Source organism: Triticum urartu, chromosome 3A, assembly GCF_056163025.1.
Source record: "Triticum urartu cultivar PI428250 chromosome 3A, HENAU_Tu73, whole genome shotgun sequence".
NCBI classification, from domain to species: domain Eukaryota; kingdom Viridiplantae; phylum Streptophyta; class Magnoliopsida; order Poales; family Poaceae; genus Triticum; species Triticum urartu.
Window position 1 is genome coordinate 529714620 of NC_141875.1, and position 13954 is coordinate 529728573.

Consider the following 13954-nt stretch of genomic DNA (forward strand, 5'->3'; position numbering starts at 1 on the left):
AAGCTGAACCGACCAGGACCAGTTTGGACTTGGCACCTGCGAGTTCTGAATCTCCATCTCCATCCAGCGGTGTGTTCTTCCACAGCGCCGCGCGAGTCATGCCTGGCACAGCTGGCCACCACAACCACAAGGTGACAATGGCAATAAAGGCGCACGTGGCACGTGGACGCGTAGTGCACCCCCGCATCTTCTCCATCTCGCGGGTTTCTTGATCCGATCCTCTTCATCGACTCGTTTGCATCGTTGGTGTTACTCAGAGGTTGAAGAAACGGGAGGAGCCCATGTGGCTGGGAATAACTTTACTCCTGTAAATCTCAAAAAGGAAAAAAAGATATGCTGCAGCAGTCCTTTTGGTTTAGGCGGTGTTCGTTCCCTGTCGACAGCAGGGCCTATGGAGCTGTCATGGCAAACTACAGCTTGCGGACGGAAAGTGAGATGCAGATGTGGCCAGAGATAACCAAAATGATCAAGGTACCATAAAAAAAAACCAAAATGACGAAGGAGAAAAAAAGGTGTTTATTAGCATGAGACGTGGGACCGCCATATACTTATTTATGCTGACCAGGATGCCACCTCGGTACTATGGGTACACGAAATGAAGTTCTAACAGTTGGGTGAGATAAAAGTACTCTGTTTGGGTGTCGAGGGCTCAAAATTAAACAGATAGTTCAATGGTCCCTCGGAAAAGAAAAACAGATAGTTCAACGGGGAATGTTGACTTGTCTCTGGAGGTAAACCAGCAACAGCAATATATACCACTCATGTAATAATAATACAGCTTCAGAATCCTACACTTATTAGGAAGAAGCATAACATAACTGGGAAGGTGTCGTAAGCTCACTGGTCAAAATAAGATCTGATAAACAGAAATATATATCTCTGCTAAAACAAGTGTTGGCATTTCTCCGCTGAGTTAGAACACCCCGAAGGAGCGTCCGCGCACAAAACTAAATATCCTTTTACAGTACCAAACCTTGCCAAGTTAATCTTTCACAAAATCCCTGGCATCTTCTTCATCAGACTCATCCTTCTGTACAGCCTGTTCAGCATATTCGTCAAGGGATGCAACAGGGAAAAGGTCGCCCTCCCGATCTCGGTCTGCGATCTTCGGGACTGATGTGCCGCTCTCCTCGTCCTTGTTTTTGTTCATCTGCAAGAAATAATTAACCTAATGAATATGCCAGGAAGAAGAAAAAATGCTGTAAAGATTTAACCCAGTTACTCAAATAAAAAGTAGCACACTGAACCAGAGTTTCAGTTTATGTAACTGATATTTCGAATGACATTGAGAATCTTATTCCACTTGCAAGTTCTTAAGTATTGATATTTCAAAGAAGAATGTCACATGTCATGTTTGGTGGTTGGGGGGGGGGGGGGGGGATCAATAACAGTTCACAGAAGAGACCAAATAGTGTTTTCCTGTATATTTTCAAGGGCAAATAGAAGACCCATGCTAGGAGAATCCACAGTTATCCATACAGGCACTCTGTTCCATTTTCAACAGCAGATAGACGTACAACTAATGCTAGAATGCACAAAAATTGTTCATTTTTTCTATAAAGTTAATAGTATGGATCCTCCTACTACTTCAGCGAATGGAACCTTACCCAAATGGACCCCAGGAACAAAAAGGTGGATTTAGAACAATGTTGACGTACAATCAAGAAAAATCAATATGGTCATTTGTGCAGTCACTTTACACAAAAAGGTGGATTTAGAACTGTGCAAAACCAAGACAACAGGAATACTGAAGATTGAATTTAATAGCACACATATATGCATCACAGAGGATTTCGTGAGGTTTAAAACTGCAAATTACTTACAGTAGTAACATAGTCGTTATTGTCAGCTATGAGCATCTTAAGTTTTTTTCCTCTTATTGCAGGAATGCTTATTCCTCCAGGACCATCTTCTAACAGATAATTTCTGGTCAAATTGTTTTAAGACACTGCTGGAACTTTGAACTTCCACCAGTTCCTTATATTTCCATGTTTGGTAATAATGAATTGCACAGTAAAGAACTCTAGTTATGTGCTTATAAACCTTAATGATGCAAATTTCTACAAAAATAGGCATAAGAAAAATGTGGGATTGGGATGTCATCGGTTGTTGACCGAACAGAAACACATGAATGTGTCAGAATGGCCCTTAAGAAAGCTACTTGTGAATTTTGCTGGAGTTTGAATAGAGATGTCTGCAGTAAGAATGATTTTTCCATGAGGCCAAGCTCATGTCACAAGTTCTTACAAATGTAAAAGAGCCTAACTATTTCCATTTGCACAGCAACTGCAGCTATTTATTAATATAAAGTTTTACAAGCCCGACAGATTAAATATGAAGATATCTATGCGAAGAGTTGGAACTTGAATAGTCCAAAAAACTGGAATATCACACGCTTCATTTCAAGTTCTCATGCTATATCTTGGAAATCAACAAAATCATGTACATAACATTGTGAACCAGAAAACAAGGTGTGCATTTTCATTTAGTTGAAACATAAATACCACGACCAGGCACCTATTCCTAATCTAAGAATGCCACTAATGTCACCTGACCAATATCACGATGCATCCCAAAAAGATATAGAAGGGAAGATCAAGGGCATATGAGGAATACCGAATACTTGAGGTTTTGCTCATATGACGGGTGAATTTATTATAACTATGAGCAAACCAGTCTGTTTTGATTTCTGTGCAATAGGGTTTCTGCTAAATTTATGTGAACAGAATTTCATCACGTATACAATTTATATAACTGAACCCCATATGACTATATGAGTAATGATATAACGACAAACTACAATATAGGAAATGCAAATTTAAGTGCAATATATTTAGAGTTTAGTTTAACAGGTGCAACAAATGAAGCCATTCTTCTTTTAAAGACAACAAGAAAGAACTAGTTATGTTAAGCACGCTCATCCAAGCTAAAGATTACAGGGTTAGTACTAGGACTCTCAATTCATTTGCATGGAAAAGGAAAATTTAGAATGATTATCCTTTTGTGCTAGGCTCAAAATTGAGGGATGGAACCTTCTATTTAGTTCGCGAGGCGGATTAAGGAAAGTCTGTTTTATACCCCTCAAGTTTTCCTGTAGTTCAAATTTCCAGAAGAATAGAGGGGGTCCTTTATTCATATTTCAGGCTTATGGGCTTCTTAGGCCAGTTTAGAACCAGCAACAAGGAGAGCATACACAGAAGCGTAAGTGCATTGAAATTAAATTTATCCAGCAAGAAGAATTAAGTAGCAAGTACTCACAAGGCGAAGAAGTGTCCGTCGTTCCCTCTCCCTAGCATATCTGATGGCCTATTAAACAATTCACTGGTCAGCACAAAACAAATGGATTTCTCAAGGTTCACAACAATCCTCTTCCAATATAGAAGAATCAAACCTCCTCTAGTTCTTTGCGCTCACTGTTTGCTTCCTCAGCATCCCTACAAGACAACACTGAATCATTACAACACGTAAAATAAAATAAAACAAGGTTCAAATTCCAGTTACAGTGTAGCTACACCGGTGCTAGTGTAACAATAAAATGAAATAGCGGGGATCACCTTCCAACAAGCTGCTTAACAGAGGTGCAGCACTTGGCACAAATCCCAAGCTCCTTGGAGCAACCTGCATTGAGCAGAGATCACACATATCAGTGACAATCAAACAGCACACCAGCACCACCGTAACAAGAGACACCGCCGAGGAGCCGAAATTCACCTGTGCAGACGTTGTGGTATGCCTGCCGGACGTTTCGTTTACTGCACTTCTGGCTGCAAAAACAAAAAGGAAACCATAAGCATCCATTGCTATCCCCTCTTACAACCGTTCCCAAATACTATGCGGTGACCAGTCGGGCAAGAAAGCTACCATTTTGCAGGCTCAACAATCGGCTTGTACTTGCCGTATCTGCAAAAGAAGAGACGAACAGATCGGACCGAGGAACACAAGTAAACCAACGACCTAATAATGAATGAATATAACTAAGGGGGGAGAACCCCATACTTGCGCTTCCAGTCGATTTGGTCCCGGCAGCGCTGGCAGACGCCGGTGATCTCCGACAGAGGCCGGAACCTGCCCCCGGGCTCCTGCGCGAGCAGCGGCGATGATTGCGGCGGTTAGGTCCCACAAGAACGGAAAAGAGAAGACTGGGAAGGGAGGCGGGTCGCCGGCTTACGGTCTCGTTGATCTTCCGGCCGAGGTTGGGCTTCCATGCGTAGGTGTTCTGGTGCTTCGGGGGACCAGCTCGCTTCGACATCTCTCTCCCTCTCTCCGCTTCGCGCCGCCGCCGGGAGTCCCTCTCCGCTTACCCCTAAAACCTCGCTGCGGCGGCTGCGGGCGTATCCCTGTGGCTACCTGTATAATCGTGTGGGATCCAACAACTACGTCTAATGGGCGTCGGCCCAAGCCTGGAGCGAGATTAAACTCGCACTTGGGCTCCGGAAAACATGGCCCAATAGTCGCACGGCCCATTTGTTCCAGTCAGTGATATAGACTGCCGGTGGACCCCCACCTCCCCCCATAGTCGGAGATCGGAAGGGAATCAAAACCGTACCGGCGGCTACCGCCCGAGGTCGGGGAGTCGGCGGCGGAGACAGGCAGCCAACCCGTGCCTTGGTGGAAGCAGAAATGGCGATGCGGAGGAGGCTGCCGCAGTTCCAGGCCCTCCTCGCGCAGCAAGCCGTCCGCAGCGCCATCCCCAAACCCAGACCCCTAGCCAACCCCCACAGCCGCCTCCTCCACTGCCCCTCCACGCCAGCAGCCGCCTGCCGCTCGCCGCTGTCCCACTCCCTCTGGCGCAGCCCAGGAAGCGCCGGGACGCTCCTGCCGGTGAGCGCGGCGGCCGCCCGGGCCGCCGCCAAGCGGTGGCTGACCGCGCGCGCCGCCGGGTCGCTTGAGCTCTTCTCGCTGCAGCGGAGGCGGTCCTCGGACTTGCTCTCTTCGTCCTCCACATTCCTCCGCCGCGTACCCTGGTGAGGTTTTGGCTGGTGGTACGTCTTAATTACATGGAGTTTTGGGTTGTTTGGTCATTTTGGTTTTCGTGTCTCCTAAAGGGGGCGCTGGCTACCATCAGCGGACGGGATGGTGTTGATGCTTATGGGCGCGAATGTGGCCGTCTACATGCTCTGGCACATGGCCAGTCCGGATTTCATGAGGGATCATTTCTCGGTTAGTGATCAATCAAAGGGACCTTGCTTTGATTTCACAAGTGGTTGTTGAAGTGTAATTTGATGAATGTTGCGATGAGCAGATTTCGCTGGACAATCTCAAGAGCGGGCGGTTGCACACATTGCTCACTAATGCCTTCAGCCACTATGACTCAGGTCACCTCTTCGGCAATATGATGGGTCTCTACTTCTTCGGTTCAAATGTAAGAAGTTCACTCTTTGTCCATTGTTGCATTGCGGAAACATGCTTTGTATGTGATATGAGTACAATGCACATACATACATACCCAGTTTCCCCTTAGTGCACCACCTTGTGGTAAAACATCAAACATGCTCACCTACACTTCCTGAAAATCCAATGTAAAAGGTGTGTAACGCACTATTTACTTCCCCAACCATGTCACATTAGCTTATCTATGTTCTTTTCACACGAACATCATCTTGTTGAAGTTAAAACTGAGACATGAACAAGGAATAGTCGCAATAATGTATGGTTAATAAAATGCTTTTGTGCGCGGGACCCTTCTGTTGGATTAGAATACTAGTTGCCAACCCGCGTGCCTGCAGGGGCTAGCGACTTTGAAACGAATTCACAAAGAAGTTTTGGATTAACTTTACTATGGATGGAAGCTTGTAGGAAGTAGAAACATAAAATTAGATAACTTACAAGCATTATAAAAATATGTTATTAAAAAATTCTGCATCATTAGTTTGTTAATAACCACATGGTAAAATAATTATATTTATGTGTTTAATTTCTGATTAGCTTTGAGCATGTGTCCTTTATTTCCAATCTACCTGTGTCATTTTCCAGTTGTATACTTGTGTTGCGGTTATAAGCAATTGTTTCACCAAAATTGTGGTGCCTGATCAATGTATCTTATTGAGACTCATGTTTTCGAAATTAATATATTACTAGCAAAAGAGCCCGTGCGTTGCAACGGGAGAAAAAGATACCACATGCCCGCAAGGCCGTAACCCAATAAGCATGAGTCAAGACCCCAATAGGTCCATGTTCTTTATTTCAACATGACATCCCATCTGTGTTGCCGTTTGTCCGTCGTCCCATTCTCGCATACGATGATCATAGTGCTTACAGAATTACAACGCGTTTGAATGTGGTAATCCTAAGCCATCTCACTCTTGGCATAAGATTAGTTTTTCTCTCTCTTGCTAGGTTTCTTTTGTCTCCAATTTTGTTTGTCTAGGTGTTCACTTGCAATCCAGATTGGTGCTGGTACGAAAGAAAGACGGATCGTGCGCTATTGATTAAAGTTGCACTCTAAATAGCATTTTAAAAATGGTTAAGAGGTAAAATAACATCATATTCGGATTCTACACATTTTTCTAACCAAATTTCATATATATCATGTTAAAATTGGAATTATGGTTTAAAAGATGTGCATAATTAAAAAAATTTGTTCTAGGTGGACTGCAGGTTAATTACCATAAAAGACATGGTGGTTTTGTAAAAAAAGCAAAAATGATTCGTTTTGTCACTTAAAAGTATACTGTGGGTTAATTACCTGAAAGTGTAGGTTTTTTTGGTAAAATCAGAAAAACAATTCGTTTTGCCACTTAAAATAGGACTGTGGGTTGATTCTTTGAAACATAAGGGGTTTTTCTGTAAAAATGCATGACGGATGGGCAGAAACACAAGTCCCGTTATATATATATATATAGGGTAACGCTATTCTAAGAGCATCTCCAGCTGTTGGGCCCCAGGGGGCGCCTAAAATCGCCGCCTGGGGGTGAGCCGGCGCAAAAATTGGGCCTGGGGGCGAGTTGGTCCCCAGCTGCCGGCCCCAGGGCCGCCCCCAGGCGCGTTTTAAAATAAAAGAAGTATAGCACAGTTCGGCGAAGTTCGGCTATAAACACGATAAATTTCGGCCAAACACGATAAATTTCGGCACAGTTCGGCGAAGTTCGCGGATTTTCATTGCATAGCACATATATAAACTAATCTAAAAAAAACTGGCTGAAGTCGCCGCTGTCGCTGCAATCGTCGTCATCGGCCTTCTCCTCCTTTGACGCGGGCGCCCTTGCTGGACCCCTCCCCGGCGTCGCCTTGGCAGACTGGTGGCGGCGCGTCGTCGTCGTCGCTGTCGTAGATGACGACGACTCCGCCTTTGTTGCGGCCGCGTCGGCGCTCCGCGAAGCGGCGCAGGGTGGCGCACTGGCGCTCCTTCGCCTTCTCCAGGCGCTCCTTCTCCATCGCTATGGAGTCTCTGCGCGCCCATTCCAGGGCTGCGTCGTCGTCGTCGAGCTTCGTCGTCGGCGCGGCCGGCTCCTTCACCGGTGCGAGCCCCGGCTCCGTCTTTGGCTTGACGAAGCGCGGAGGAGGAGGCGCGGCGGCCGCCCTCGTTGATGGCGATGCCGGCGCTGCGAGTGCGCCGGCCGAGCGGCGTCTCCGCCGCGGGCCCGACCTTGACGCCGAGCAGGGCCGGAGTACCGGAGGAGTGCGATGAAGATCGCAAGGAGGAAGAAGAGGAGGAGGACCCGAACCTCCTTGGCGCCCATGGCCCGATGCGTCGGTGCTGCGCCGGGGCGGCCACCCTCGCCGGGTATGCCAACGGCGGGTCGTTGCCGCCCTCAAGGTACGTCAGCACGCCCTCGAGTGTGCGGCCGGGGACGCCCCACCACAGGTGGTGCCCCTCGCTGTTCTTCAGGCCGCCGGCCACCGGCGCGCCGTTGGTGGACGCCAAGCGCTGCTGCTGGCGGCGCTCGAAGTACGCCGCCCAAGCCGCGTGGTTGTCGGCGGCGTACTAGGGGAGGGAGAGCTGGGCGTCGGTGAGGGAGGCGCGCACGACCTCGACCTCCTCGGCGAAGTATTTGGGCTTCGCCACGGCGTCGGGCAACGGGGGAATGGGCACTCCCCCGTCGCTGAGTCTCCACCCCGTCGGCCCGACGCGCATGTCCGGCGGTGCCGGGATGTTCGAGCCAGGACTCCTGTTCGCGGAGCGAACGGCGGCCGAAGCCGTTGGCCGCCGCCTCGTCTCCGGGGAAACGCTCTGCCATGGCGACGGGCTCGGGAGAGGTAGAGAGGGAGAGGGAGGGGCTGGGCGGCGGCGAGGGGCGGGGCTGGTGTGGGCACAGGCGAGTGAGGCCACCGGCTATATAGCCGCGCCGCGCCCATGTGTACGCGTGCGAGGGAGGGGAGGCGTCGGCGCGCCGTCCCGTGACGCGCCGTCCGTGAGGAATCAATGGCAAGGCTGACCGGCGGCAGCCTTGCCATTGATTCCCCGCGGGAACCGAGGCCGTTGGGGGAAGACGAGGCGCCGTGTCGCTGACGCGGCTGGCCCGCGGCTTTTTCGCGCCAAAACAGCTCGCCGCGGCGCCCCCCAGCGCGCCGGGTTTGGCCTGGGTCCGCCGGCGCTGTTTTCGGCCCAGGCCGGCAAAAATCGGGCTCCTGGGGGCGCGATTGGGCCGTTTTTTCGGCGCCGGCGCGAAAAAATCGCCTGGGGAGGCCTTCCTGGGGGCGCGGCTGGAGATGCTCTAAGCGTGAGTGTAGAATAGCTTATTCTACACCCCCTAGTAAAGCTATGTACAAAATCTAGTAAAACGGTGTATAAAATGTAGTAATTCGAAAAATATTTTTTTTATCATCTAAGTTTGTAAATTACTATATTTTTACGAAAATTACTATATTTTACATGGTGTGTTACTGTATTTTATATGTACCGTTACTGGGGTGTAGGATAAGCTATTCTGTGCGAGAGCGCAAAACTCCTTATCCTCCGCGCCGGTCGCTAATGAGCCGCTCGTCCCATGTCAGTTTAGGAAATGAAAGTAATAAGCAGTATGGAATCTAGTAATGGATCAAATTCTTTTACCATGCACAACCGCATCATCTCCTCCGGGCGGCTCTAATGTGGTAATAGACTGCATGCATGGCACTACGACCCACTAATATGGTAAACAACAACCACATGTATGGTAAGGGTACTAAAACTATTACGGTGCCGTGCAGCACTCCTGAATGTAGTAAAGCATAAGCTACGCTGGTAATTGGTTACCACCTATTAATTAACATGATAAAAAGTTCAATTAGAAAATTACATTTGTCGGTACTTTGACTTAAAAAATACACATAGTAATATCCATTGTAAAAAATAGTAACAGAAGTAATTCATTTACTACTACACATACGGCTTCCCTACTTGCACCATAATTAGGGGGCATAGTAATAAGCAATTGAAAAGATAGTAATGAATTAACTAGGTTACTACTCCACGCATATCTCTGTCCCGCACCATAATTTGAGCACATAGTAAAAGTTCATTCAAACAATGGTAACCAAACAATTCACTTACTATTGTACCCAGAACTTCCGCGTCTTGTATCACTTCTTCGTAGATAGTAACAAGCACTAGGAAACATAGTAAAAACGGAACTAACTCAATTACTACTGTTTCCCCATGTTAGTAACAAGAATAAGAAAATATAGTAATCAGATTGACAAGTATTACTATTGCCTTCTCTCGATTTACCATTGTCATGCACTAATTCTTCCATTCTTCCTAGTAAAGTATATCCTTTTTATTACTACAACCTATTCTGCAACTACCCCTGATTTACGGCTAACTAATTAGGAGGGCTGATTCCACGGGGCAGGGTGGCCGGCGCGTATATATATATTAGTGCCCCAATTGCAGTTGCTTATCTGGACATGTATGTGGTCTGTCTGCCATAAGATTTCACGGATCAATTTAACTGAAATGTATACATAAACCAATGTTGGTTCAAGTGACATGGGAGAAGGACATAAGAATCTGTGCAACCACTTTGGAAATAAACTTTTAGAATGCATTTGTGAATTTGCATTGGTTATTGTTTGTTATTATATTGTACATAACTATTTCTACAGGTGTGGCTTAATTAGACATATGTATTATATTTCAGGGATATATCTAATTAGAAGATATGCACATGTCTTCCATCTATAAAAGATGAGGGCATTTCAATTATTATTATTATTGGTGGCAGGTGACACAAATCAAATTGGAATATACACACAATGTTCTATCAGTAACACAAACCAGGCCATATATAACACAAATGTAGGGCTTGCTGTTTTCTCCTTTTTGAAAGAATGCAGGATCTTGTACATGAGACCTCTAAGCCCTACATAATCTATGTACTCTTTTTGTCCATCACAGATAGGTATCTCGAATATTGTAAGTGAAAGTATTTTTATAAACTTTTGCTATGAATTTATGAATCTGAATAGCTAACTTAGTAACTTCAGTTCAAATTATATCAGTTTAAAGTTTCAAAAAATTGATGTTACCTTTTCTTCTAAGCAAGTGTATTCCACAAGATGTTTTCTTTCGCTTATAATTTGTATAATTGTATGTATGCTTCAACTATACTACTCCTATATATTCTATAACACAAAAATATTCTTAGGAGTGAAAGCGTGTTGTATCCTTGCATGAGGTCACAAATTTCCTTGGACGCTAGGCTTGTTGGCAGTATGACGCAAGTAAAATTTCATGATGACTTGAATGAAACGGTTGAACTCTGGACACTTTGGCTTCTGGTATGCCCAGACTATGAAAAGTTTCTTTGTTCGGCACTGATTTGAAGAATATTCTTGTGTTTGCGTGTATGCCTCTGAGGTCATCGTCGGATTCTGTATCTCTAGGAAAATCCAATAAATGCAATGCACAATCATTTGTCCACTCTTATATGGTAGTTTGTGGTTAAGTGCCATGTATGGTAATATAGAACACAATTCCAATGCAAAAATAGAAGTGGTAGTTCAAGCCAGCATAATTAAAGAGTTTGAGTTGATGGCCACTTTCTGCCCGATTATTAAATAGATGACTTCTATTCAATTAGGAATAGCAAAACTCTGAGATATTTTCCATTCAATTCATTCAATTTTATCTCATCCTTATTCTAGCATAGTCATAAGCCAATGCAGTCCATATCACATATATGCATAAAAGCTTCAATTCAGCATTCAATTCGGGATATAGATTCATGGAGAATTTAGAGCAATGAGTCAATCAAGTACTCAGAAGTCTGTAATTAATGTGTATGCACCTGCATGCTAGAAGGGACTGGGTGTCCAAAAAGGTTTGGTGAGAGAAGTGCTCGACTAGTGGCTCGGGTCGAAGACATGGGCACCTCAAAAGCTCCCCTTCCTGTCATCATTCTGAGCCATTCGAGATTTCTCGGATCTGACTCCTTTATCGAAGTCCTTCTTGGATCTGACTAGGCTGGTATAACGGGTAGGATTAAGCTATTCCGACAACAATTTCCTTGTCCAATACCAGGGAATACTTATCCCGTGTTTTTGTAGTGACCATTTATTTCCTTTCATTTTGAAATTATTACCAAACAATCACTCCCTGATTTGCTTTCATTTTCTGTTTGCATCAGATTTCGAGCGCGTTTGGCCCTGCTTTTCTGTTGAAGCTGTACATAGCAGGAGCACTTGTTGGATCCACATTCTTCTTGGTAGATAAGGCTTTTATAGCTCCAAGGAGACAGGTAACGTACTGTGGGAATGATTACGTAGGATGGACTCTTGAAGAACCCTGCATTGAATTGAAATTATTGATTAAAGTTTCCTGATAGTATTCCTAATTTAGCAAGTAACCCTTTCCTTGCAGATTTATGCGGGATGGGACGTGTTAAGAAGTAACGCGCTTGTACGTGATTTCTTGTTCCAACTTCAAACAGTTCATTTTCCTTGGTATTGATTATGAAAGAAGGAATAGTATCTCATATAAGCAGTAAATGTTGCCAACCAACCAATTATTTATCATCTTATACCTACACATAGTTAATTAGAAGGTAAATGTGGCAATCTGGGGTGATATGGTGATTTACCTGTAATATAATGTAAAACCACCAAATGAGCATTATCACCTATCAGTGATATTGTACATAAATGTTCCTATTTAGTTGTTGCACACCAAATATGACCTTTTTTATTCATGTCACTCAGGGTGCAAGTGCTGCAGTTAATGCCATTATGCTTCTTCACATTTTTCTCAAACCAAAGGGACTAATCTACCTTTACATGGTCATTCCTGTTCCAGCTGCCTTAGTGGTGAGGATTTTTTAGTTTCCCTTGTAAAATTCGGCAAAGCATGTGGGTGCTAGGAAATGAGAGCATAATTTCTTTTGACTTTATATATTTCAGGGGGTTGCTTGGATTGGTCTTGATTTGTGGAGGGTGAACAAGGTATACAAAATTTTAGTTAACTCTCTGTTAGGTATTCTTCGCATAAGTGAATGTTATCAGTGCCACTCTGTTGCTTATGCTCATCAGCTATCAGTTTTCCACAAGAGTTTCAGGGCACTGTTACTTTCATTTGTTCATTGCTTGGAAGTTTGTTCATTGCATTTCTGAGTGTTTGTGTGTTACCTACCCGCACAAGTCCTGGTTTTAAACCAACCTGGGGTTGAAACATATATGAATCAATATTCATGTCTACGGTGATTGGAATAATTCTAAATGTCTGGTTGAATAATTTGCTGATTATAAACCATGTGGTATCTTTTTGGCTGTAGTCTTTCCTGGCTTGTCTTCTATCTTTGTACCTTTTTGTCCTATAATTGCATTTTATCCTATGCTGAGATGAATGTAGTTGAAGGTAATCACTGGTCTGGCATTGTGATCCATATAGTATCGCAGTCGAGCTATGCCACATGTATAATTCCTTGAGTATCTCATTCTATAGGACATCTTCAGCTTCTTCTTGTTTCTCTGAATATCTTTGATGCTCTTCTAAGCAAATATTATTTGTGATAACAAATGAATTCTTTGTGCTTGTCGTGCTTACCTGGTCTTAAGGCTAACTGATGCATGTTCGAATTTTCAGGGTCAGAGTCAGACATCAGGTGCTTCTCATTTAGGGGGTACCCTAGTGGCTGCTCTTATGTGGGCTCGAATTAGGAAGGGCTGGATCTGATCATGCAGCTTGTTCATATGGAGCAAATCCAACCGACTTTCCCCAGCTGGTGGTCTCTCCGTTTGAAATTTGTTGTTACCTGAGAAAGTTCTTGTGGGTGGAGGGAATACTCTGCTGCTTATCATCCAAGTTTCTGATCTAGAACTCCTCAAACAAATTCTAGATAGCATCATGGCAGATATTGCCAACTGATTGGCCGGAATTTACAATCTTATTATTGCAACTTGCAGGAGCAATAACATACCACAACTAAATTGCAATATCGGTTGCTATACAGATATCCAATTTGGCTCCTGGGAGCACACACGCCCGGGAGCGTTCTTGTGGATATCCAATTTGGCTCCTGGAATTTATAATCTTATTATTGCAGCTTGCAGGAGCAATAACATACCACAACTAGATTGCAATATCGGTTGCTATACGGATATCCAATTTGGCTCCTGAGAGCACACGCTCCTGCGTGCCAAAAATGTTCTTTTTTCAAATCCAATTCGGCCCTCCCGTTGCTATAGTGTTATTTACCTCGCTAGGCTGAATTTTAATGCAGTTATGACTGGACATATGCCATTACAAAGCAGGTAAGATCAGGACGTGCAGGTAGTAAAGATGGAATGGTTAAGGAACCTGTTCATGGATACCTGAGATCGTTTTGTTTTCTGCTGTTGCCACTCGATGGTCCAAATGGTACAATCGAAGTTAGTGACGGGCTTTGTGTTTCGCAAATACGTGAGGGGGTTGGAGCGAACTAAGCCCCGCGTGAGCACATGCCAGTCAGCGCGCAGGAAAAAATGGGTCACAAACAGGCCCAGGTTGAGCAGTTATCAGGCCTTAAGCTGGGATTTGCAGCTAAAAAACATGCAAAAA

General features: G+C 44.7%; 2 protein-coding genes across 2 annotated transcripts; one reads left to right on the plus strand and one right to left on the minus strand.

Annotated features, from left to right (window-relative positions):
- Window positions 1–732: 732 nt before the first annotated feature.
- LOC125544857 (small acidic-like protein) lies at window positions 733–4361 on the minus strand. The gene is made up of 8 exons (XM_048708635.2): window positions 4169–4361; window positions 3997–4079; window positions 3862–3900; window positions 3712–3764; window positions 3555–3618; window positions 3392–3434; window positions 3259–3306; window positions 733–1150 (listed from the first exon to the last, which is right to left on the minus strand). Exons 1-8 carry the CDS (start codon window positions 4247–4249, stop codon window positions 983–985), a joined length of 579 nt encoding a protein of 192 aa, XP_048564592.1. The 5' UTR covers window positions 4250–4361; the 3' UTR covers window positions 733–982.
- Window positions 4362–4496: 135 nt separating this feature from the next.
- Window positions 4497–13499, plus strand: LOC125544856 (RHOMBOID-like protein 12, mitochondrial). The gene is made up of 8 exons (XM_048708634.2): window positions 4497–4964; window positions 5046–5160; window positions 5243–5362; window positions 11550–11660; window positions 11783–11821; window positions 12121–12225; window positions 12319–12360; window positions 13001–13499. The coding sequence occupies exons 1-8, from the start codon at window positions 4621–4623 to the stop codon at window positions 13088–13090; spliced, it is 966 nt and encodes a 321-aa protein (XP_048564591.2). The 5' UTR covers window positions 4497–4620; the 3' UTR covers window positions 13091–13499.
- Window positions 13500–13954: the final 455 nt, after the last annotated feature.

Bases quoted from the DNA above. Each gene is read 5' to 3' on its own strand.
- LOC125544857 (XM_048708635.2), bottom strand. From the start codon at position 4,249: ATGTCGAAGCGAGCTGGTCCCCCGAAGCACCAGAACACCTACGCATGG. The intron at 3,765-3,861 runs GTAGCTTTCTTG...TTGTTTTTGCAG, and splicing joins ATTGTTGAGCCTGCAAAATG to CCAGAAGTGCAGTAAACGAA. The intron at 3,307-3,391 runs GTTTGATTCTTC...ATTGTTTAATAG, and splicing joins AGCGCAAAGAACTAGAGGAG to GCCATCAGATATGCTAGGGA.
- LOC125544856 (XM_048708634.2), top strand. From the start codon at position 4,621: ATGGCGATGCGGAGGAGGCTGCCGCAGTTCCAGGCCCTCCTCGCGCAG. The intron at 5,161-5,242 runs GTTAGTGATCAA...TGCGATGAGCAG, and splicing joins TCATGAGGGATCATTTCTCG to ATTTCGCTGGACAATCTCAA. The intron at 12,226-12,318 runs GTGAGGATTTTT...TATATATTTCAG, and splicing joins CTGTTCCAGCTGCCTTAGTG to GGGGTTGCTTGGATTGGTCT.